Here is a 23,715-nt window from a genome sequence, read left to right on the forward strand (position 1 = left end):
CAGCCAGCAAACTCCGGCAGCTGCGTTGAGCTGCTTAATGCAGGGCAGTGAATTCACCTCTTTGTTCTGAGCATGCTCCAAACCTGTGGGCATGCTCAGTAATGTTTCTTTATTTCTTTTAAAGCAGCAGCAAAGCCGCCTGATTCGTAGAAGCCGGGAGCAGAACTTCCTCGGCTGGGCCAGGTGAGAGAGCGGGGAGCCCTGTGCCCATGTCTGCCGGTGCTCGGGTTGCGCACGGTGCCAGATTTGTTGGCAAAGGAGGACGCTAGTTCAGGGCTCTTGGGCAATGAATAGGGCGAGGTTATTGCTTTGCTATGCCATGGTCCGAGGGACTGGTCATCTGTAACAATGCAGTCCTTAACTGTCTTCTAAGGAGTGCATGATGCTCTGCAGAGGGAGGAATGCCCTCAAGCAATGGTGTTTCTTTTTTAAAACAACAGCAATGGTGTTTTCATATTCGTTCAAGACAGTCCAGGAAGACAGTTTGTGTGCAAATGCAAAACTGCAGCTGTCCGTCTTATTGCCTCCTTTAGTTATGGCTGGTGGAGTGAAAGTCACAAAGTGGTTTGTCCGCTTCTTTTTCAGGCTGAAGGGCTGTGGTTTGGTTTGGTTTGGTTTGGTTTGGTTTGGTTTTCAAAGGCAGAGGAGAAGGAAAGGGAGTGGTAGAAGTGCCGTGTGCAAGAAGTTGTTGAATCTTGAGGGTGATTTCATGAAGTTCTTTGAAAGCGCAAACACTTAGGGGCCCAAAGAAGCAATGGACACTCTGCCTTTGAAATGTGAAAGTCAGCAGTTTAGATAGAGAGATAAGATAGTCATTTGGATTTATAGCCCACCCTTCACCTCAAGGTTCCTGCAACTCAGTAACAGCAAGATCTTATAGCACTATCTCCCTCTTGCCCAAGACCTGGGCAAAGATGTGTATTTGAACCAAGCCACAGTGAACAATGATGGCACTAGATGTTTGTTGGCAGGGAGGAACCACCGCCGAGAAAGTCATGTTATGGGTGTTCATCCTGCAGGCCTTAGAAGGCAGCCAGCACTGCTAATAGCACCGATTATAATATCCAGGCAGGTGCGTATGGAAGGAGTCCTCTCTCCTTCAGATATTTGGGACCACATGACTGGGCTCCACCTATAACTGTGGTGGTATCATCTTGTCCCCTGTCTATTGAATATCTGTCTAATATCTACGTGAATCCATTGAGAGTAGCCATGAGGGAATTCTGAGCAAGGTGTCATTAGTACATTAATGATACTCAGTTCTATTTCTCTGTAACGTCTGAATTAGGAATACTGGTTCTGGCCAGGATCCTGTTTCATCCAGTGACCAACCAGATGTATCCAAGATGCCCACAAGCAGAGCATAAGGGGAACCGCCTTTTCCTTTCCTTTCCCTCCTCCAGCAGCTTCCATTATTGTGGAAGTGAATGCCATATGCATTTACTTACTGCATCATGAAATCCATATAGGATTCCCAGAACATAGGCTCTCTAGGGTGGCTTGCAAAACAAATACAGTCATACCTCATGTTATGTTTGTTTCATGTTATGTTTTTTCAGGTTGCGTCCTGCGGCAACCCGGAAGTACCGGAAAGGGTTACTTCCGGGTTTCACTGCTCGCGCATGCACACAAGCACCAAATTGCGCTGCGCAGATATGGCACTTCAGGTTGCGGGCTTTTCATGTTGCGAACGGGCCTCCGGAACGGATCCTGTTCGCAACCAGAAGTACCACTGTACAGCCATTAAAAGCAATAAGAGCTTTTAAAAACTAAAAATTCAGTCATGAGGCAAGGTACAGTATGTGCTGTTGGGTGGCTGTTTATTTGTCTTGTTGCTGAATGTTTGCCAAAACTGCATACTGTTTTTGAAAAAAACAATAGAAAGTTCTCTCTGTCCTGGACTCTGTCTGTAAGGGTTAAGAGAAGGCTACTCAACATCTGCTTATTTTCCTGTCCCAACCAGGGCTCTTCTCTTTCTCGGACTCCACCCCAACCGCTCTATGGCAGCCCAGAAGAAACTGCAGGGTGTGGTGGCAGCCACTGTCACGCCAATGACTCCGGATGGGTAACTATCTCCTTGGCCTTCAAAGCAACGGCAGTAAGGTTTGATGGGCTCTTAAATAAATCACAGGCACAGATCATGATTCGTTTTATCATATCCTTCATTGCCTATCTGCGCATGTCTTGCAACAGAAAGGGGGAAATTGGATTTAAAATGGCAATAATTAACCAGTGTGTTGGGTCTTGCCATCAAATTTTAGAGCACAACTTCTCTGCAGCTACAAAATACTAAGTTTTTGTCCCTCTTGAGCAGATGGCTTGGCTCACTTGCTTGAGGTATCTGTTTGCACTTCTTCAGAGGCAGTGTGCTGCTTATTTGCAGCTGGACTGTTATCTCTTCCTTTCCCATACTGCTGCCTCCCCTTCTTTAAATTCCTCAGAGCAAGGGCCTCTAGTGTGTGTGAAATACATAACTTACAAAGTTACTCTGTATGGCTCTGTGTACCTGGATACCAGAATTCAAAGACCCACTCCACTAGGGCATGGCTAAGGCTGATGGGACTTGGATTCAGAAACACCTTGAGGGCTCTTGGATGGCTGACCTAAGGAGTCACCATTTCTCTATGGCAACCACTGTTGAAATGGAGAGGTGTTTCTAAAGCAATTTGTGAAGTGGCACTGTGACCTGCTGTTCCGAGGAGAGGGAACCCAACACCCCAAAGGTTGCACACAGTCCCTTGGAGATGCCTGGAGTTCCTCTTTAGCTCCTCACCCAAGTGGGCTCCTTTGTAAGATGTGGAGGATCCTGATCTGGAGCAGGTGTTTGGATCCAATCCTTTGCAGATACCGTATTTTGCACCATAACACTCACTTTTTTTCTCCCAGAAAGTAAGGGGAAATGTCTGTGCATGTTATGGAGGGAATGCCTACGGGTGGCGGGGGGGGGGGGATCTGCTGCAATTGTGAGCAGAGGATCCATGGTTCCCCTTCCTTCCCTTCTCCGTGGCTCGCTTTGAAACAGCAAAGCGGGAGATGAGCCGCTGAGTGGGGAGGAGAGAGGGACAGAGAGCCTGCTTCTTTAAAGGAGCAAAGCGAGTGTAAGCAGCTCCTGTCCGGTTGGTTCCTTTAAAGCAAGCAGGCTCTCTGTCCCTCTCTCCTCCCCACTCAGCTCGCTACATAGCAGCAAAGTTTTTCAGCTCGCTAAGCCGGGGATGAGCGGGGAGGAGGGAGAAAAGCAGAGCCTGCTTGCTTTAAAGGAGCAAAGCAGGAGAGGAGAGGAGCCTTCTCCCCTTAAGCCCCTCTTCTGCATTATTAGCAGCATCCTTCTCCACCCACCCCACGCATGTTCCTTCTCCCCTTAAACCCCTCTTCTGCATTATTAGCAGCATCCTTCTCCACCCACCCCACGCATGTTCCTTCTCACCTTAAACCCCTCTTCTGCATTATTAGCAGCATCCTTCTCCGTACACCCCACGCGTGCTCCTTGTCCCTTGAGTGCTTTTCCTTCCCTCCCCACTTAAAACGTGGTTACAAAGCACAGATCCACATGGATCCTCAGGATTTTTGCACTGGGTCACCCCAAATTCACCATCAGATCACATAGCATGTCCATGGCTACATCTTGCACCAAAGAAATCACGCACCCACTGTTGCCTGGGGCCGCAGTGGTGCAAAAACATGGTTACAAAGCATGGATCCTCAGGATTTTTGCATTGGGCTACTCCAAACTCACTGTCAGATCACATGTCTGTGGCCACAGCATGAACCACAAAAATCATACATCCACTGTTTCGTTTAGAATATTTTTTTTCTTGTTTTCCTCCTCTAAAAACTACGTGCGTGTTATGGTTGGGTGCGTGTTATAGAGCGAAAAATACGGTATATTATTCTAGTGTAGAGTAGACTAGGAGTGGGCAGTCTGCCTCCCTGCATTATCCAGTTTCTAGTGGCCAACCCAGTGTATGCTGGTTGCTGGAATTCTTGCAAATAGTGCTGGACTGAGTAGACCTTGGTCTGATCCTCTCATCCGTTCTTAAGCAACCATGCATGCTTGGGCAGTCATTGAACACAGATTAGTTAAACCTTAACTGTTAAGATTGTATAGTTAGGATCTCTTGCCTGGTAGGGGAGATGACAGGCGTTCAACAGAGTCAGCAAACACTCCCTGCCTGGTGAATTCAGGAAACTGCCTGCCTATTTAATCAATGGAAAAATCACAATTCTCACTTCCACCTAAAGTTCAGAAGGACCAGTCGCTCCCTTTAATGTAGATTTTGATTGTATCCATGAATTTTTTATATATATTTTAAAAATCATACTGAATATGCTTTTTATGATGTACATTGCTTAGAAATTTTATAAATATTAAGCAGTTTATAAATACTTCTAGATTAAATGCAATAAATATGAATATAAAACCGTGGTAGTTCTAGTAAGAAGAAAAAAAAGTGGACTATAGAAGGGTGAAATTGGCCCACCATTGGAATAAACCATAATGGTAGCCCCCCCCCCCCCGCCCCCATTTAACAAAAGAAAACTAAATTTTAAAAAACAGACTCTTGCTTATTCCTGTGCTGCCTCTCTGGCTCCTGGAGCCCTGTGCAACCCGACAAGTTTAAGATTAAGAGCTGAACAGGACTACTCAGAGTTTATCAGGAAGGAAAAACAGTGTTGTTGGTCAGCCATTCTCTTTTCAAGAATGTGACCCATCTTCACAGATCACTAGTTTGCTTCTGTCAGCAAGGGGTGAGGCACTTATTAACAACGTTGACCTTGGTACAAACAAGTGAGGTGACCTTGGAGCCAGACACCCTGTGGCAACGATGCCTTGGCCCAGGACTTCCTCCTGCTCCTGTGGCCGTGCAAATGCCTTTCAAAGAGGCAGGATGGACTTCCCTGAATGTTCATGGGCCATGGACTGGGGCTTCTTCCAAGTGGGACGGGGTGGGAAACAGGTGGGCTTCCCTGTTTGGTTTGCTGCTTGCTCTATATCCAGAAGCCCCACTTGGACCGGCAGCTAGACAGAACAGAGTTTCCGAGGCCTCTGCTCTTGGCAAAACCTGGTGACGTCAGACAGACGGTGTTTTCCTGCTGCTCCCATTCAGAGTTGGAAAGCTATCCAGAGATAGCAGGGGGAAAACAGGAACAAGGAGGGACAACAGCTTTTGCAGCCTGCAAAACATGGTTGAACGTTTTCATGCTCTGGGCTCTCCTTTCTTTGGCTTTCTGGTTTCTGTTTTTGTGTCATTTGTGAAAACACCAGAAAAACTGTGAATGGAAACAAAATTAATATGGCATTAGCATCCTGCACGGAGTGATGACTTTTATCATATGATTCTATGATCTGTCTGGCGAGGGAAGATTGGTTGTTCAGGTTCAGTTTTCATGTGTACCTGCCTGGCACTTCACATTCTGGGTTTTTCTTTTCAGTTACGGATATAGGTGATCATGCTTCCTGTCTTGTGTTCCTTTCTTCAGAGAAATCAACCTCTCTGTGATTGGCCAATATGTGGACTACCTGATAAATGAGCAAGGTGTGAAGAATGTCTTTGGTAAGATATGGCTTATGAGACCATTTGCTTTTGTGTGGACTGTCTCCTACACACAAATGGCTATCATTTCAGCCCCAGACATCTAAGATGACACAATATGTCGTGATAACTTTATATTACCTTCAGGATTAGAATACCACGCCTCTGAATGTGTCAGTTTGGGGAGCAACAGCAGAAGAGTGCTGTTGTACTCTAGGCTTTTCAGAGGCATAGAATTGTACAGATGAAAGGGACCCCAAGTGTCATCTAGTCCAGCCCCCTCCACTGTAGGAAGGCATCTGATTGGCCACTATGGGAAATGGGATGCTGGCCCTTGGTCTGATTTGATGCAGCAGAGCTCTTCTTATCAAAAGAGTCTATGCACAGTCTGGTAGATAACTTGGCTGCCCATATTCACTCCAGGGAGGCCTATGACAACTGAAATGGCTAATTTATTGTTGCAGTGTGTGGTTTTTGTAGGTACTTGTTTCTGAAACAGAGCCTTCTCCATGGAAGTTTCTGCTGTGATAAGTCCCATGTGCATGCTTCCCCCAAAGAATTGTGGGAACTGTAGTTAACTGTGCTGAAAGTTGTTAGGAAACCCTTATTCCGCCTCACAGAGCTACAATTCCCAGAGTTCCCTGGGAAGAGAGATTGGTTTTTTTAAACCTCTCTGTGAACTTTAGCCCTTGTACCATGGGCCAACAGATCTGACCCAGTATAAGGCACAAGGCTGGACCAAGACATTTTGGCCCCTGCAGTAAACCACAAAATGGCGCCCACCCCACCCCTCCAGGGAAGAAGGGGTGAGCAAAGATCTACATCAGGAACAGGGGGGACTAAAGATCTACATTGAGATAGATGGTGGGAGGAGATCAGCAGTGCCTCCTATTGGCCAAGAGGCCGCTGTAGAGGTGGCATGGGGTGTGCTGCTGCCGCCACCGCTAATACATTCCTTGGAGGCCAGAACTGCTGCCCTTGTGGGTTCACCTGCCTGAGGCAGTCGCTTCACCTTTCCTCATGAGTGGGCCGGCCCTGATAAGGCAGCTTGCTATGTTCCTGCAACGCACCCCACGAGGCTCCTCACGGGGTCCCTGCCATGGGAGCATATTCACCCAGTGCTTTTCCAGCTGCACTGGCTCCCAGTGGAGTACAGGGTCAGATTTAAGGTGCTGCTTTTGACCTTTAAAGCCCTTAACGGCCTTGGACCCTCGTACCTACGGGACCGCCTCTCCCAGTCTGCCCCACGGAGAGCCTCAAGGTCCATAAATAGCAACACCCTAGTGGTCACGGGCCCTAAGGAAGTTAGATTAGCTTCAACCAGAGCCAGGGCCTTTTCAACACTGGCCCCGGCCTGGTGGAACGCTCTGTCTCCTGAGACCAGGGCCCTGCGGGATCTGATTTCTCCATGCAGGGCCTGTAAGACAGAGTTGTTCCACCTGGCCTTTGGCTTGGAGCCAATTTGATTCCCTCCCCCTCTTTCTTTTTTCTTTCTCCTCCTGTGAAGAGGCTGCATCCTAATGTTTTAATGTTGTATCTTAATCTTTTAAATTGTATTTTAATCCACTTGTTTTTATTATTGGTTGTTAGCCGCCCTGAGCCCTGAGTCTTGGCTGGGGAGGGCGGGGTATAAATAAAAATTTATTATTTATTATTATTATTAGCTGTGAAGCAAGGCTTCCTGCAAACATGCTGAAGTAATCATTCCCCCTGCAAAAAAAATAAAAAATAAAAATCTCTTCTTTCTATGTGTGCAAATACTTCCATTTTTTCCTTTTTTGGTCACAGTAAATGGAACTACAGGAGAAGGCCTGTCCCTGAGCATTCAGGAGAGGAAGCAGCTGGCCGAAGAGTGGGTGACGAAGGGCAAAGATAAGTGAGTAACTCGGGGAGGGGGCAGATTGGTGTGTTTCATGGAAATCACTGGCTATCTAAGCAAAGACAGTTGATTGTGAAATCTGTGTTCTGTTTCCTTCCTTTTTTCCCCCTTTAAAGGCCAGGGAGAGGGGAACAGTTTTTCAAGACTACTGTTGAAAGTAACAAGCTGCAGTATGTTAATGTCTGTCTCTCATCTCCAGCAGATTTCTTTATTTCTTCTCATTGCTCAAAGAAAACAAGGAAAATAAAAGTGGATATTTATCGGAGGAGAGCTGTCTGTCTTGTTTGTGTCTATACCATTCCTTGCAGGCTGAAAATAAGGATGGAGAGGTGGGATATGGGGAAAGAGAGAGTGTTGTTTCTTTAAGACAGAACGCTTGGGCTGCGATGATGCTGGTTCAGAGATGAAAGAATAGCTTTACCTTTTATGACAGTGGAACAGATTTCCTCAGAAGGTGGTGGACTCTCCTTCCTTGGAGGTTTTTAAAGCAAAGGTTGTATGACTATGCATCTAGTTGAGATTCCTCCATTGCAGGGGGTTGGACTAGATGACCCTTGGGGTCCCTTCCAATTCTACAATTCTGTGATTCTATGATTCTATGTATGAATTATGTAGAAATCACTGGAGGGCAGAGCATGAAAGCTTTAAAAAATCCTATTCCTTCTACTTGCAGATGTTAACTTCATAATACTAACAGTCTGTGGATATATTGGTTTCTGCTTTTAAAGATTAATCTCCCCTTCAAAAAGCTTGCTAAAAGCGATTTCAAATGGCTTTGATGCAGCCCCCTTTCATTCTCTTTTTAATTTGCTACCTTGACTACTGCTTAAACTTTAAATAGCTGTAATCCTCTGATTCTATAAGAGCACGTGGATGTGACCTGTAAAGCAGCTGTGAATAGGCCAAATAATAATTTTTACCATTCCACAGTTTGCTGGCATAGGTAGCATCTGCCAACGGTGATGCTTTGTATGGTGGTGGTGTTCCACAGCCAGAGTCCTTGTGTTTCTGAATGCCAGTGGCTGGGAAGCCCAGTGGGGAGAGGGCTGTGGAGCTCAGGTGAGGCACCTGACCGGCCGTAGTGAGAGCAGGACGCTTGACCGCATGGATGGGCCATTGGCCTGACCTGGCAGAGCTCTTTTCATGGTCCTGTGACTCCTGGCTTTCCCACTGAATATCATACATTCTTTTTTCTTAATTGGTGTTCTCTTATGAATATTTATAGTACTTTATGTAAACCACTTAAGATATTTATTTTTGATTAAGCTGGCTTTAAATCTTGCTAAGTGAAGGCACAAATCTTCAGAGAAGAGTTTCTGGGGCACTCCTGGGGGGGGGGGAATGTGACTCAACATCCTCCTTTTCCCCTGCAAATAATAATTTTTACCATTCCACAGTTTGCTGGCATAGGTAGCATCTGCCAACGGTGATGCTTTGTATGGTGGTGACGTTCCACCTCCACAGCCAGAGTCCTTGTGTCTCTTAATCTTGTGCCTACAGATTTTGACTGCGTTCTACTTTTGCTCTGTGTTCTATTTTGCTGTTCATCTTTTTGAAATAACTGCATTTCTGCATAAATATGCCTCTTCACTGGACTAAATGGCCAATATCCCTGTGTTGCACGTTGTCACATGTGATGAACACACGTCTGTATGCGGATGTGTGTGCACTGAGAGGCTAACTGCACATTAAGTCCCAATGCTCTCCTCCTCCTCCTCCTCCTCCTCCTCCTCCTCCTCTTCCTCTTCTTCTTCTTCAAGTTGCTTTAGAACAGATCATTTGAAAGCAAGTGAAAGACTATCAAGGGAGAGGGAAAGCTGTGGAGCAGTTTGGACTGGAGATGTCTGAGGAGGAATCAAGTGTCCTGTTCTGCTTTTCTGTTAATTCTTAATTGCCTCTCAGCAAAGCAGATTTTCTGTTCCAAGATTTTAGATCAGGAGGACCTTTTCAAGCCGAGAGGCTGCTTTCCCTCACACTCTCTATCCTCCACTCAGGCAAGCAAGCAGCATCGTCATGGCTGGGGGGCACATCCCACCCTGGCAAAAATAGCTGGAGACAACGCGGCTGAGACCTTATGCAACCTCTAGGTCTGTGTTTCCCCACCCTGATATAGAGACATACAGTACATGCACATGTACAAATACATGGACCTGGTTTTAATACATGAGTTTGTCCTCGACAAGGTTGCAGTTAAGTAGATATTATGAAATGCTTGCACTGCAGACTATCAGCAATAAGAAGAACACACACACACTTTCCTCTTTTCTTTTTTGCAGACTAGATTACGTGATTATTCATGTTGGTGCACTCAGTTTACCAGAAGCAAGGGGACTGGTGAGTGTGTGTTTTTAATATAATAATAATAATAATTAATAATAATAATTTATTTATACCTCGGCGGCTTCCAAAAAAATATTTAAATACTACAATACATCAAACATTAAAAGCCTCCCTAAACAGGGCTGCCTTTAGATGTCTTCTAAAAGTCTGGTAGCTGTTCTCTTTGACATCTGGTGGGAGGGCGTTCCACAGGGAGGGCGCCACTACCGAGAAGGCCCTCTGCCTGGTTCCCTGTAACTTGGCTTCTTGCAGCGAGGGAACCGCCAGAAGGCCCTCAGTGCTGGACCTCAGTGTCCGGGTAGAACAATGGGGGTGGAGACGCTCCTTCAGATATACTGGACTGAGGCCGTTTAGGGCTTTAAAGGTCAGCACCAATACATTGAATTGTGCTTGGAAACGTACTGGGATCCAATGTAGGTTTTTAAAGACTGGTGTCTCGGCGGCCGCTCCCAGTCAGCAGTCTGGCTGCCACGTTCTGGATTAGTTGTAGTTTCCGGGTCACCTTCAAAGGTAGCCCCACATAGAGCGCATTGTAGTAGTCCAAGCGGGAGATAACTAGAGCATACACCACTCTGGCGAGACAGTCCACGGGCAGGTAGGGTCTCAGCCTGCGTACCAGATGGAGCTGGTAAACAGCTGCCCTGGACACGGATTTGACCTGTGCCTCCATGGACAGCTGTGAGTCCAAAATGACTCCCAGGCTGCGCACCTGGTCCTTCAGGGGCACAGTTACCCCATTCAGGACCAGGGAGTCCCCCACACCCGTCTGCCCCTTGTCCCCCAAAAACAGTACTTCTGTCTTGTCAGGATTCAATCTCAATCTGTTAGCCACCATCCATCCTCCAACCGCCTCCAGACACTCACACAGGACCTTCACGGCCTTCACTGGTTCTGATTTAAAATAGAGGTAGAGCTGGGTATCATCCGCATACTGATGAACACCCAGCCTAGACCGCCTGATGATCTCTCCCAGCGGCTGCATGTAGGTGTTGAAAAGCATGGGGGAAAGGACAGAGCCCTGAGGCACCCCACAAGTAAGAGGCCAGGGGCCTGAACACTGATCCCCCACCACCACTTTCTGAACATGGCCCAGGAGGAAGGAGCAGAACCACTGTATAACAGTGCCCCCAGCTCCCAGCCCCTCTAGATGGTCCAGAAGGATGTTGTGGTTGATGGTATCAAACGCCGCTGAGAGATCCAGCAGAACTAGGAAACAACTCTCACCTTTGTCCCTAGCCCGCCGGAGATCATCAACCAGTGTGACCAAGGCAGTTTCAGTCCCATGATGAGGCCTGAATCCTGACAGGAAGGGATCCAAATGTATTTCCCCCCTCTTTGTATCCTACATGAATGCTGGCTGCACAAGGAGAAAGTCCCGCCTACATTTATTTGTTCATTGCATTTATATCCCGCCTTCCCTCCAAGGAGCTCAAGGTGGCATACTATATATAATTCTCCTCCTGCACATTTTATCATCACAACAGCCCTGTGAGGGAGGTTAGGCCGAGTGTGAATGCATGGCTTAAGGCAACCCAATGGCAGTGAGCTTTATGGCTGGGTGGGGATTTGAACCCTGGTCTCCCACATCCTAGTCCAACACTCTAACCATTATGCCACATTGGCTCCCTTCCTGTCAGTGCAGGGTTGAGAAGCTACACTTGCTGAAATTCCGCCTCCTATGAAGGATAGCAGGTCTTCTGGTCCCTCTAAAGCAGCCTCTCCCAACCTGGTACTCTCCAGATGTTGTTGGACTACAACTCCCATCATCCCTGACCATGGGCCACGTGGGCTTGACATGATGGAAGTTGGAGTCTGACATCAGTTGCAGAGCGCCAGGTTCAGGGAAGCAGCTTTAGGGAGAAAATAAGGTGAGTGTATGGTTGCAACAAATTAAGTGGGTTCCGGCTATTTAAAAAATAAAGTGTTATTTGCATTGCAGATACTTGGAGTAGCTGATTGTTAACATGTGATCACTGCAGATGATCAAGACACACAAAGCCCACCAAAATAATTGCTTTGCAATCAGAATATCTCCTCCTCAAAACTATAGAAACAATACCATCGGGAGATCCAGTTATATTTGTATATCTAACGCTAGCTGGGGAATTCTCAGGTAATTGGGGAATAGACAAGTGATCTGTTCCTTTTCTAGCACTTGCGTGATGGTGCCAATCTCTATGGATATAATTTCTTTCCTTCCTTTTCAGGCTAAGCATGCAGCAGAAATAGGAGCGGATGGCATAGCTGTCATCACCCCCTCTTTCTTCAAACAGGTGAAGAAAGGTGAGGAGGCAGGTCCCACTGTATTATTTCCCCTCTTTCCATCCACATCCCAGGCAGGTCTTCAGTACTGTGAAGAACAATGTTGTTGGGATGTGCAGCGGTAAAGCCAGAGGATGTGAGCTGTTTCTGTTAACTGCTGCATAATCAATACCTTGGCCGTTACTTTTCAATTTACCGTATTTTTCGCACCATAGGGCGCACCGGACCATAGGGCGCACCTAGTTTTGGGAGGCGGAAAACAAGAAAAAATTATTCTGAACCCCAGAAGCCAGAACAGCAAGAGGGATCTGGCTTCTGGGATACCGTGTGGCTGTTCTGGCTTCTGGGGTAACCGCGCCAAGCCTCTTCAGGGCAGCGGGGTGAAGGCTCCCCCTGCCCAAAGAGGCTGCGCAGGGCTAAAGCAGAAGCCAGGACAGACGCGTCGCTGAAGGGGCACTGCGCCTTCTCTCTCTCTGTGCAGCGCCCCTCCTTCACAGGAAAGGTGCTGCGCAGAGAGGGAGAAGGCGCAGCGCCCTTCAGCGAAGCTGGAGAAGGAACAGAAGGAGACCCTTCTGTTCCTCCTCAGGCTTCGCTGGACAGGCGCGTCGCTCAAGGGGCGCTGCGCCTTCTCGCTCTCCGCGCAGCGCCTCTCCTTCACAGGAGTCCCTTCTGTTCCTCCTCCGGCTTCGCATGACAGGCGCGTCGCTCAAGGGGCGCTGCGCCTTCTCGCTCTCCGCGCAGCGCCTCTCCTTCACAGGAGTCCCTTCTGTTCCTCCTCCGGCTTCGCATGACAGGCGCGTCGCTCAAGGGGCGCTGCGCCTTCTCTCTCTCTCTGCGCAGCGCCTCTGCTTCACAGGAGAGGCGCTGTGCAGAGAGGGAGAGGGCGCAGCGCCCCTTCAGCGAAGCGGGAGGAGGAACAGGAGACCTTTCTGTTCCTCCTCCGGCTTCGCATGACAGGCGCGTCGCTCAAGGGGCGCTGCGCCTTCTCTCTCTCTCTGCGCAGCACCTCTGCTTCACAGGAGAGGCGCTGCGCAGAGAGGGAGAAGGCGCAGCGCCCTTCAGCGAAGCTGGAGAAGGAACAGAAGGAGACCCTTCTGTTCCTCCTCGGGCTTCGCTGGACAGGCGCGTCGCTGCGATGCTGGAGGAGGAACAGAAGGAGTCCCTTCTGTTCCTCCTCCGGCTTCGCATGACAGGCGTGTTGCTCAAGGGGCGCTGCGCCTTCTCTCTCTCTCTGCGCAGCGCCTCTCCTTCACAGGAGAGGCGCTGCGCAGAGAGGGAGAAGGCGCAGCGCCCTTCAGCGAAGCTGGAGAAGGAACAGAAGGAGACCCTTCTGTTCCTCCTCGGGCTTCGCTGGACAGGCGCGTCGCTGCGAAGCGGGAGGAGGAACAGGAGACCCTTCTGTTCCTCCTCCGGCTTCGCTTGATAGGCGCATTGCTCAAGGGGCGCTGCGCCTTCTCTCTCTGTGCAGCGCCTCTCCTTCACAGGAGAGGCGCTGCGCAGAGAGGGAGAAGGCGCAGTGCCCTTCAGCGAAGCTGGAGAAGGAACAGAAGGAGACCCTTCTGTTCCTCCTCCGGCTTCCAGGACAGGCGCGTCGCCGCGAAGCCAAGGAGCCTGCATTCGCTCCATAGGACGCACACACATTTCCCCTTCATTTTTGGAGGGGAAAAAGTGCGTCCTATAGAGCGAAAAATACGGTACATTCCCTCTTTGTATACTATGGGAGTGTAGAAAAGCCACAAAATGTGGCATTGGGGGCAAGTTCACCTTCCTGTGGATCTCTGCTTCCATTTGAAAAGGAAAGAAACCAACTTTGCAGTCCTTGTGGCTTGGAAGACACAAATTAAAATGATCAGGTACTGGACCTTGTAAAATCTCAGAAGCCAGAGTGGGGGCTGAATAAGAATTCCAGTGACCAGGAGGTGAGGCTCCAGGGCCTTCCGTGGCTCATTGCCTCTCCTCTTGACTGACAGAGACAGAATAAATTACGCAAGATGAGCATGATAAATTATACAAATTTGCATAATTTATATAGGCTGCAAAAGCCCATTTTTCTTTGTACAGATTTCAGGTTACCTTAGCCAGAATGTTTTGGGGGAGTGTGTGTGGTTTTTTTGAGTGCAGAGTATGCCCTTCCATGAATATAGAGGAAGATAAAGGTAATGGCTGTAGGTCCACCTCTGCGTACCATGCGGAAGGAGGCATCTAAGCTTTGAACATACTTAGTTAATCTCCTGGGAAGTTTTCTACTTTTATAGAGCCTGGACTTGCATCTCACAATTCACAAATAATGAAGATACAGGTCTGCAGTCTTTTTGTTCTTGAATCTTCCTGCATACATATTCTGTGCTCATTTGAGATGCTACCATCATTTATCCTCACTGACATGAATCAGATCTGGTGGTTTGGGAATCCCAGATGAAAGCCTGGGACAATCCTTTTCTCCTTTTTGGGCTCTCCACCTCCAGCCACGTATTTACAATTGGCAACCGAGCTGGGAAGATGAAGACCCAGATGAATTAGTGACTACAGCACCCCTTCAAGAGTGGATTTTAAACTCTCTGTGTGTTGGATGGTGGGGGGATAGTTGTGCAGGCAGTTTGGGGTTGCTGCTTGCATGTCACATAGGCCTACATTGCACATGAGGTGTGCTCTTCAAAATTACCCAGGTTTTCAATTGCTTTCCTTGTCTTCTCTTATTTAGATGCTCTACTTGCCTTCTTGCGGGATGTTGCATCTGAAGCCCCAGGCATCCCATTCTATTATTATCACATCCCTCCCCTGACTGGTATAAAAAGTAAGTGTTACTCGTCTAGACCATCCTAATTACATCTCAGGGAAAAGCTGGACTCAGCAGCTCTTTCTGTGTATGTTTGGTGCTTAACTAATTTAGGCAAATGTCAAATGCATAGGATTGTGCTTCAGAATGTAGTGGTGGTCAAGATAGCCCCAGATCTATTGTACTAGTAGAGACATGGTCTAAGGAGCATTGTTGTTGTTTAGTCGTGTCCAACTCTTCGTGACCCCCTGGACCAGAGCACGCCAGGCACTCCTGTCTTCCACTGCCTCCCGCAGTTTGGTCAAACTCATGCTGGTAGCTTCAAGAACACTGTCCAACCATCTCGTCCTCTGTCGTCCCCTTCTCCTTGTGCCCTCAATCTTTCCCAACATCAGGGTCTTTTCCAGGGAGTCTTCTCTTCTCATGTGGTGGCCAAAGTCTTGGAGCCTCAGCTTCAGGATTTGTCCTTCCAGTGAGCACTCAGGGCTAATTTCCTTAAGAATGGATGTGTTTGATATTCTTGCAGTACATGGGACTCTCAAGAGTCTCCTCCAGCACCATAATTCAAAAGCATCAATTCTTCGGCGATCAGCCTTCTTTCTTCCTGCTCCAGGTGGATCACGTGGAACTCTCCACTATGACCTGTCCATCTTGGGTGGCCCTGCACGGCATAGCTCATAGTTTCTCTGAGTTATTCAAGCCCCTTCGCCACAGCAAGGCAGTGATCCATGAAGGGGCTAAGGAGCATAGTAGAAGCTCCTTAGTATTCTCTTAATTTATCCAAATTTCTACTGATTGCAAGTGTTTAGTCAAGGCCTATTGATGTTTCAACCTACTTGCAATACCCTGCATTCGAACAATAAACATTTCCCATTCTTTTTCCTAACTTTAGCATACTCCAACTTTCCCATCAGCAGACAGTATCCATAAGTTTTATAAAGAAAGATTTAGTAACCTTTTCACTTACAAATTGTTTCCATGCAGTGATAGTTACTAATAAGACGGGAATGGACTTTTGACGCCAAATTCCGCCTAATTAATTAATTCCGAAAGTAAATCTTTACCTTTCCACTGGCCTGGTAGTAATTTTTGGAAGATCTCTGCTTCAGGCTTGAGCTGAGGCTTCGCTCCCGCAGAGTTGTGATACTGCCATGACCGCAGGCTCGATCGCCGTTTCCTCCCCCCTCCCCATACTTTCCAGCACAAAAGGAGTTTGGGGGTTGCAGGAGAGCCCTTTTGCAGGCTTCTGGACCTCTCAACACCCTGAGAGGTGTTGGCAGGGGGTTGGACTCGATGGCCCTTGTGGTCTCTTCCAACTCTATGATTCTATTCTATGAGACCCTCTCAGGGCTTTTGGGGGGGTGCGCCTCACCTTGGCGCTTCCCCGTTTCTCCGCTGGGCTCGAGTCCGTCAGACGATCAGACTCACGCTCCTTTCCACCATCTGCAGAAACCAGAAGTGCGCCCACAATTCCCAGAGTTCCTGCTCTGAGGCAAGAGGACGTCTGCAAAATCTAGTGTAAGATTATAGTGTATTCTGATCAAGGAATTCAATTTCTGTTGCCTTCCACAGATAAGGAAGAGGGAACTTTTTGGGGCATTCTTCCCAGATTTATACCTTTTCACAAGAACACATTCTTTGCAGTGTATTTTGGGATAGATTCACAGCCTCTATTGTGATGTTTTCTTGCCAGATGTGGTCATGTGCTTTGCCCAGTAAGACTTGGAAACCTGTTGGTGTTCCTCTCTTTTGCTCTCCTTCTCTGTTCAGTTCCTGCCAAAGAACTGCTAGATGGGATGATAGAGCAGATTCCCACCTTTAAGGGGGTGAAGTTCAGTGATAAAGATCTCCTGGATTTTGGGCAGTGTGTGAAGAAAAATGATAGAGGCCAGTTTGTACTTCTGTATGGTGTGGATGAGGTAAGGCATTTCTACATTAATAACTCTGGTCTATTAGAATGGCACGATGGCTTCCTAAAGCGATGTAACCAAGTAGTGCTTTTTGTGCTACTGGGGACATCTTCTGCCTACCAAAGAGCTGCCGTGATCACTTGTTTTTATGTAATTTTTAAAATTAATTTTCCATTTTTTAAAGCAATATTATAACATCGTATCACCTTTTACAAATTTTTAGCTCTTCTGAGCTTTTGACTTCGCTCCGCTCCATCATCTGGTTTTTATCAAACACAACGGCACATTTATACCGTCTAACTTCTACATTTAACTTAAATTATTTAGAACTTAAAACACAAGTAGAAAGTTTCTGCTTTTAAACATTGTGAACTTTTGCTGCAGTCCTGCTAGTGTTTTTATATGTTTGCAATGATTGCCTATGTATTCAATAAATTTACTCCATTCCCCCTGGAACACTTGGTCACTCTGGTTTTGGATTTTCCCCGTCAGCTTTGCCAATTCTGCATAGTCCATCACCTTCATCTGCCATTCCTCTATTGTCGGTATTCTTTCTGTTTCCACTTTTAGGCTAATAAAGTTCTAGCTGCTGTAGTGGCAAACATGAACAATTTCTGGTTAGCTTTTGATATTTCCACTCCGGTCATCCCCAACAGGAATGCCTCTGGTTTTTTAGGGGCCATGATCACTTTTTGAATACTGTCTTCCCAGCGATAAGTTGTTCTACTGTTTTCTTAAGGAAATAAAAGATGTATTTTTTGTCTTTCCCTAACCAGCAACTCCTGGCTGCACTCGCTATGGGAGCGACTGGGGCAGTTGGAAGGTCAGTCTCTCTTTCACAGCACAAACCTATGTCTACTCAGAAGTAAATCCTATTGAATTCAGTAGGACTTACTCCCAGGTAAGGAGGGTTAGGCTAGCAGCCTCAGTCATCTTTATATGAATGAGAAAGTATGAGTTCCAATGCCATGTCTTTTGAAGCAAAGAGGATCATTTTGCAGTTCATTTTTCTGGCTGCTTTTAGCCCTGCACCAGCTTTTGTTTATACAGCTGAGTGATGAGTAAGAAAACTTTCATGTCTGAAACAGTTTTCTTCTCTTTATTGGTATAGCTCAGAGCTTCTCAAACTTATTTGGCCTACTGCTTCCTTTTCAGAAAAGAAACTCAGTGCCCCCCGCCCCCAGGAAATGAACAAACAGAAAGATTCTGTGACAAATTTGCATTCTTTTATGTATCTATATTTCTACATATGTCCTACAACATAGTAAAGAAAGATGTTGTAAATAAAACACCTTATTCACAACAGATGAAACATGTGGCTTTTCAAAACTGGACAAGGAGGTGGACTAGTCCCTGGGATTAAAGGGAGTGGCTCAGTCCAATCAACCTCAGGGGCGGGGCTGGTGCAGCCGCCTGCCTGCCATTGGCCAAATAGGGAGGCCAGCTGCGATCAGGTGAGCCAAAAAGGTTCACCCAAGCCTGGGAAAACGCGCCACCTCCAGGATGACTGCCATCTGGGGAGGCATTGCTGCCATCCTGCAACGGGGCCCGACCTGGCGGGAAGCATCATTACACAATAGATGAAACATGTACAAATGGTTTTTCAAAATTTTATTCTCTTCCACCGCCCCCTTATTTTTATTCAATGCCCCCAGTTGCACCTGAGGCTACTACTGTCCCCCGCCAGATCATTCCAGTGCCCCCCAGGGAGCGGTACTGCCCACTTTGGGAAACACCTGTCTAGCTTTTTGCCTGCAAATTCTTATTATCTGCACCTTCTGCCCTCTCCTGCTGACCAGTATTGTGGCTAAGGGTCCATTCATATTCAGCATGCTAACGCGTTGGTTGATTACTCTCAACCAATTATGTTTTGCACCCTGCTTGAGTGTTTTCGCCTGGCAGGGAGGTGTCCTTGAACTCTGATCACGTCTCTTCCTTCCCTGGATGAAGGAGGATAGGAAGAAAGCAGCCTCTTGTGCAAATGTTGCATTTCTTGCCTTTGGCCCTGGACACCACTGTCTTGTGGCCCCTGGAAGCTTGTCTAGAGGGGAATGTGGCTCTGAGTCTGACAAAGTTCCTTGCCCCATTTAGAATGGTAACCACAGAGGGCACACGCTGTGCAGGAGCATCTCCCCTCCCACTTTCTCCCTTTTAATAGCTTATTACACATGACACTGACCTAATGGTCAGGGGTCCCTTTCCCTTTACACGTGACATGCTACTCTGTGCAGGAGCAACTCCCAGTTTTGCACTGGAAGGATACCTTCAGATTTGCTATTCTGCTCAATCGATTCTAGTTATGGCGGCACATATTAATACTAACTCTGCCTTTGCTCTGTTGGCTTTTGTTTTTGTACAGCACCTATAACTATCTGGGCAAGGCAAATAACTCAATGCTGGAAGCTTTTGCCAAGGGAGACCTCTCCTTGGCACAAAAATATCAGGTATGATATTTCTAACTGAAGCTGATGACAGTGGATGATAGTATGATAACAGATTCCTCCTTCCTTTTGTATACGGGTAACTCCTAACTTACACTGGCAGCCCAGGACCTCCATAGCCACTGCCCAGGCTTGCACCCCAGAGAGGTCACCTGGGTGCTGCTAACGCAGCCGTTTGACTTCACCCCTGGAGGTGTACTCCATTGTCTCTTGAGACAGATGAATGCCATCAACTCTATTCAGCTTTATGCACTTAGCCAAAAAAAAATTAAGGGGGGGGGAATGGCAACCCCACCCACCATTTAACCCATTGTGTTTTGACTATACACGATTTTGGCATTATGCTCTATCCCCGGAGTATAACACACACACACACACACACACACACCCGTAAGTTGTACGGTACAGATAACACACACTAAAAGTAGTGTGCCTCTCCCCCTTACCCTTCACTCAGCTTGGGACAATGGGCAAATGGGAACAGGTTTCTTGACATGTATCACTTGCTGAATGAGGAGCACCTGTCCTGTATTTGCAAACAGTTGGCGTGGGACCCATATGACCTAGCTGGCACTTTGCCAAAAATGTAAATAAACACTTTCATTGCACCCACCTCAGATCGTGTGTGCACTTCCCTTCCCAATCCTTCATTGTTCCCTCTCCCCTAATTACCTGATAACACTATGTATACCACCTCCAGTTTAACACTGTGTATACCACCTCCAGTTGCCCTACACCTTTTTTATTACCTATAATAAAATTAATAAACTTATTTTCTGTCTCTTAGTGCAGTACCCAGGAAGTAATCAGCTTTTTCATGGCACAGGGTAGGTACCACAGTAGACCGAATCCTTTTCTGCCCATCAGACATGGTTTATCCAACGTGCTTGAATGCTTCTGAATTTCCTTTTTTAAAAAAAGCTTTTATTGCCCAAGAAGCGCAGATACGTTCTGAAAGACTCCATTTAACTTTCTCTCTCTCCATTTTTCCTTTGCAAATTGCCCCTTGCACTTTCTTCAAATGCAGCTTTTCTCATGGGAGTAGCCAGGATTTTTGTTAGGAGGGGGCAGAACCTCAGATTTGTATTGGTTTTTATTGATTTTTATTGATTTGGGGGGATAGCTTCCTCTGGCCCTCCTTGGCTACGCCCATGGGTTTTCTCCTACTGCTTTGATTTTCAGACCTCGATTTCTTTTCCAAATACATTTCTTTAAAAATATATAACATTACTGTAAGATTATAGTAACAAATTATTTGCACTCAAGTGCTTACACTAAAGTGCATGTACTCTATGCTAACCATCTAGCAGCTTGTACATTTGAACTATGCCTCAGATTTCATCTGTAGATATTCCATTGTGTATCTGTAATATTATCTTGTTCGCTGCCATAGCATTTAGCCAGATTCCCCAAATGTTTAGCAACAGTAACGCTCCATGTCAGGCAGTAAATGCATGTCACGTGTGGTATAGTCAGCCCTAGAATTTTGAGAGCTCATATGACATTGTCATGTTGAATCAGTAAGTTCCCACGTGGAATCTCACCTCTGCATTGAGCTTACTGGGAAGCCTTTAGGCAGGCCAGTCTTTCAAGCCTTCTGCTGCCCCAGCTGCAATATGAAGACATCACATTGGGCAAAAGATTCCTGTATTGCAGGGGATTGCACTTGATGACCCTTGTGGTGCCTTCCAACTCTAAATTCTATGAGTTGGTTGTTCTTTTGTCTGACTTGCAGGGCTATAGTAAGAATTAAAGGTAAAGGGACCCCTGACCATTAGGTCCAGTTGTGGCTGACTCTGGAGTTGTGGCGCTCACCTCGCTTTATTGGCCGAGGGAGCCGGCGTACAGCCTCCGGGTCATGTGGCCAGCATGACTAAGCTGCTTCTGGCGAACCAGAGCAGCGCATGGAAACGCCGTTTACCTTCCCGCCGGAGCGGTACCTATTTATCTACTGGCACTCTGACGTGCTTTTGAACTGCTAGGTGGGCAGGAGCTGGGACCGAGCAACGGGAGCTCACCCCGTTGCGGGGATTCGAACCGCTGACCTTCTGATAGGCAAGTCCTAGGCTCTGTGGTTTAACCCACAGCGCCACCCACATCCCTTATAGTAAGAATTACAACAAACTAAAAGCTTAGAACACTGGAAAACCCAATAAATCTGATTACAATATTATGTTTTAACTTTTCTGTCAAAAACATTCAATAATTAAAGGTTGGGGACTAGTCAGTTGGCTAAAAGGTTGGGGGCAAGGGCCAGACTTCCTGAGAGGAAGCTCTTTTATGAAAAGAAATTATTTTAGTCACATCCCCACTATACATTGTAAAGCACTCTTGTAACAGTTGTGGCTTTCCCTCAAAATCTTGGGAACTGTCGTTTAAGGGTACTAGTCTCACATAGCTACAATTCCCAGCACCCTTAACAAACTACAGTTCCTAAGATTGTCCATGACTTTTGAATTGGTATGGGTGCTTTAAATGTATGGTGTGGCTGTGACCTCCATCATCGACTATAGAGTGGGGCAGAAACTTTGTTGTGGAATGATTTGTGTCCTTTTTTCTTCTGGCTAGGCTTTGGCGTTGCAGAGACCAAAGCAATCGTGACTCTGCTTTCAGGGATACCCATGGGTCCCCCACGACTTCCACTCTCAAGTGCCTCTGAGGAGTTCATTGCCAGTGTCAAACCCAAATTGGAGAGCCTGAAGAACTGTTGCTACAGCTGACTTTAAGTATCCAGTGTGGGCATAGGAACATGGGCCATGCAACTTGGTAAACAGGTCTCACTTGCATACTTGAGATGCATCCTGACTGCTCAGCGTCCGTGAGGAAATTACTCAATGACTCCTAACAGGGAATATGCATTGATGCCCTCTACATACCTTGCCTGGATGGAAAAGAGTAGCTGCTTTGCTGCTTGGCAAGGATAGGGTGCCTCTCCAATAAGAAGAAAATAGCTTATTTTGAAAATAGGAAGATGCAGTTGACAGAACGTCTATCAATTCTTTTGCACTATTGGGGAATCAAGACACAGCTTAGACTCCTTTATGCTTTTCTTGCCACTTTCATATCCCTAACCAAAATACAAACAGTGATATAACTGGATTTAGTACCTTGTAAACCTGAATTGTGTTTACAGAACCCAGACTCTGGAAACTCCAATGTCGACATTATTTCAAGAAGTTCTGAAACTTTTGCAAGTTGTTTTTCTATCTTCCTGCAGAGTTGCTGACATTGTTGGACTCCAACTCCCATTAGCTTCAGCCAGCTTGGCCAGTGGTCAGGGATGATGGGAATTGTAGTCTGAAAACAGCTGGAGAGCCAAGTTTGGGAAACACTGAGCTAAAGCTATCCTGCCAGGAGGTCCGATCTTCAGTAAGCACCTAGAGGTGATTCCTCATGAGCAGATCCAATAGTGGGACTCAAGCCTCTTGCTTCAAAATCAGTGCTTTCTAGGAAACAGGTCTATGGCTGGAGATGAGGCCAGGAAGCCTCTCCACCCATCAGGTTGTTTTACAACTCACATCAGGGAGCCTTATCCCGAGTCAGACCATTGTTAACACTGATTGGCAGTGACTGTCCACTCCACTGTTAGTAGGAAGCTGTTCTATGTACCCCCATGGCTGCAGCAGATTCTCCATACCAGTTAGGATCTCAAGGTCAGATACCCGGACTTTTCTGACAAGTAACCTGTGCCCCTGGCAAAGAATTCTGGGGAACATTCTGTAGCACACACACGGTTCTTACTGAATGTTGTTCCATTGCTAAGTATGTGAATGGCCTTTAAAAAGTTAATCTAATGGGAGCTTTTCTTCCAAAGCAAATAGCAGCTGTGGGGGACTGATCTGGATCATATCCTAAAATCTCCCACCCACTCTGGATTCTACTATTGGAGAATCCAATAGTAGTTCTAGGGGTGTAGTTTGGGGAATTAGTAACTAATAAAAGTTGGGGTCTTCTTTTGTTCTGGGCTTCCATCTTGTTTCACCTGGTGGCAGGTGGGAGTCATGTCGCGACAGTCTTCAATAAAGACCAAGGCTGCTGTTTTGCTCTGGTATTCCTGGCTGGTGGCCTTGTTTTCTTGTCCAAGGGAGCCCTCGGATTTCTCCTTTAACAGTTGAAACAAGACCCCCTTGGGGTGTTCACTGGCGGAGGAAGAGGGATGTGGGGGGAGCGCACCACCCCCAGCAGCGCGATCCTGGTGGGGTGCCTTCGCAGCTGCCCCCCTGCCCGCGTGGGGTGCCACGCCCCTACAGGCCATGCCCCCAGGATGTGTGCCAGCCCTGCCCTCACCTGCTCTCCGCCCCCCCCCCGTGCCGGAGCATGAAGCTCTGCCACTGGGGGTGTTGATGCTGTGAACCCCTCCACTGCAGGCTCAAGTTGCATGTATGTAAATAAATAAACCATATATCATAAAAACACCACAGTCTCCACTGTGCCTCATTTCCAAAAGGAAACAAACCCTTGAAACAGAAACAGTGTAACCACCTTCCTTAGTGCCAACTAAAAGTGAAAACGCAGCAAAGCGAATTGGCTTTCTCTAGAGTTTCGTAGAACTCTGCCCTCGGTTAGTCCTTGAACA

General features: G+C 47.0%; 1 protein-coding gene and 1 long non-coding RNA gene across 4 annotated transcripts in view; one reads left to right on the forward strand and one right to left on the reverse strand.

The window, feature by feature from the left end:
- The window catches only part of LOC308480672, a 124,356-nt gene that overhangs the window by 91,024 nt on the left and 9,617 nt on the right, over positions 1-23,715 (reverse strand). The gene's annotated exons all lie outside the window — the stretch shown is intronic.
- Positions 24-23,674, forward strand: NPL (N-acetylneuraminate pyruvate lyase). Of its 3 annotated transcripts, XM_081012278.1 has the most exons (12): positions 28-183; positions 1,964-2,065; positions 5,479-5,552; positions 7,320-7,407; positions 9,687-9,744; positions 11,958-12,033; positions 14,714-14,806; positions 16,559-16,707; positions 17,475-17,521; positions 19,058-19,142; positions 19,927-19,966; positions 21,708-23,668. In XM_081012278.1, the coding sequence occupies exons 1-12, from the start codon at positions 92-94 to the stop codon at positions 21,857-21,859; spliced, it is 1,056 nt and encodes a 351-aa protein (XP_080868404.1). In that variant the 5' UTR covers positions 28-91; the 3' UTR covers positions 21,860-23,668. The 3 variants fall into 3 exon arrangements, with proteins under 3 accessions (XP_080868405.1, XP_080868404.1, XP_080868403.1); XM_081012279.1 differs by lacking the exon at positions 1,964-2,065 and having other exon boundaries at positions 24-183; positions 21,708-23,670; XM_081012277.1 differs by lacking the exon at positions 28-183 and having other exon boundaries at positions 190-2,103; positions 21,708-23,674.

Source organism: Podarcis pityusensis, assembly GCF_964106645.2.
Source record: "Podarcis pityusensis genome assembly, chromosome: 6".
In the NCBI taxonomy this organism is placed as follows: Eukaryota; Metazoa; Chordata; class Lepidosauria; order Squamata; family Lacertidae; genus Podarcis; species Podarcis pityusensis.

What these genes read in the sequence shown, in the direction of transcription:
- NPL (XM_081012277.1), top strand. Translation starts at nt 1,784, where the DNA reads ATGAGGCAAGGTACAGTATGTGCTGTTGGGTGGCTGTTTATTTGTCTT. An exon ending in CTTCAAACAGGTGAAGAAAG is followed by an intron (nt 12,034 to 14,713) that starts GTGAGGAGGCAG and finishes TCTCTTATTTAG; the next exon opens with ATGCTCTACTTGCCTTCTTG. An exon ending in CAGCTTTTTCATGGCACAGG is followed by an intron (nt 19,967 to 21,707) that starts GTAGGTACCACA and finishes TCTTCTGGCTAG; the next exon opens with GCTTTGGCGTTGCAGAGACC.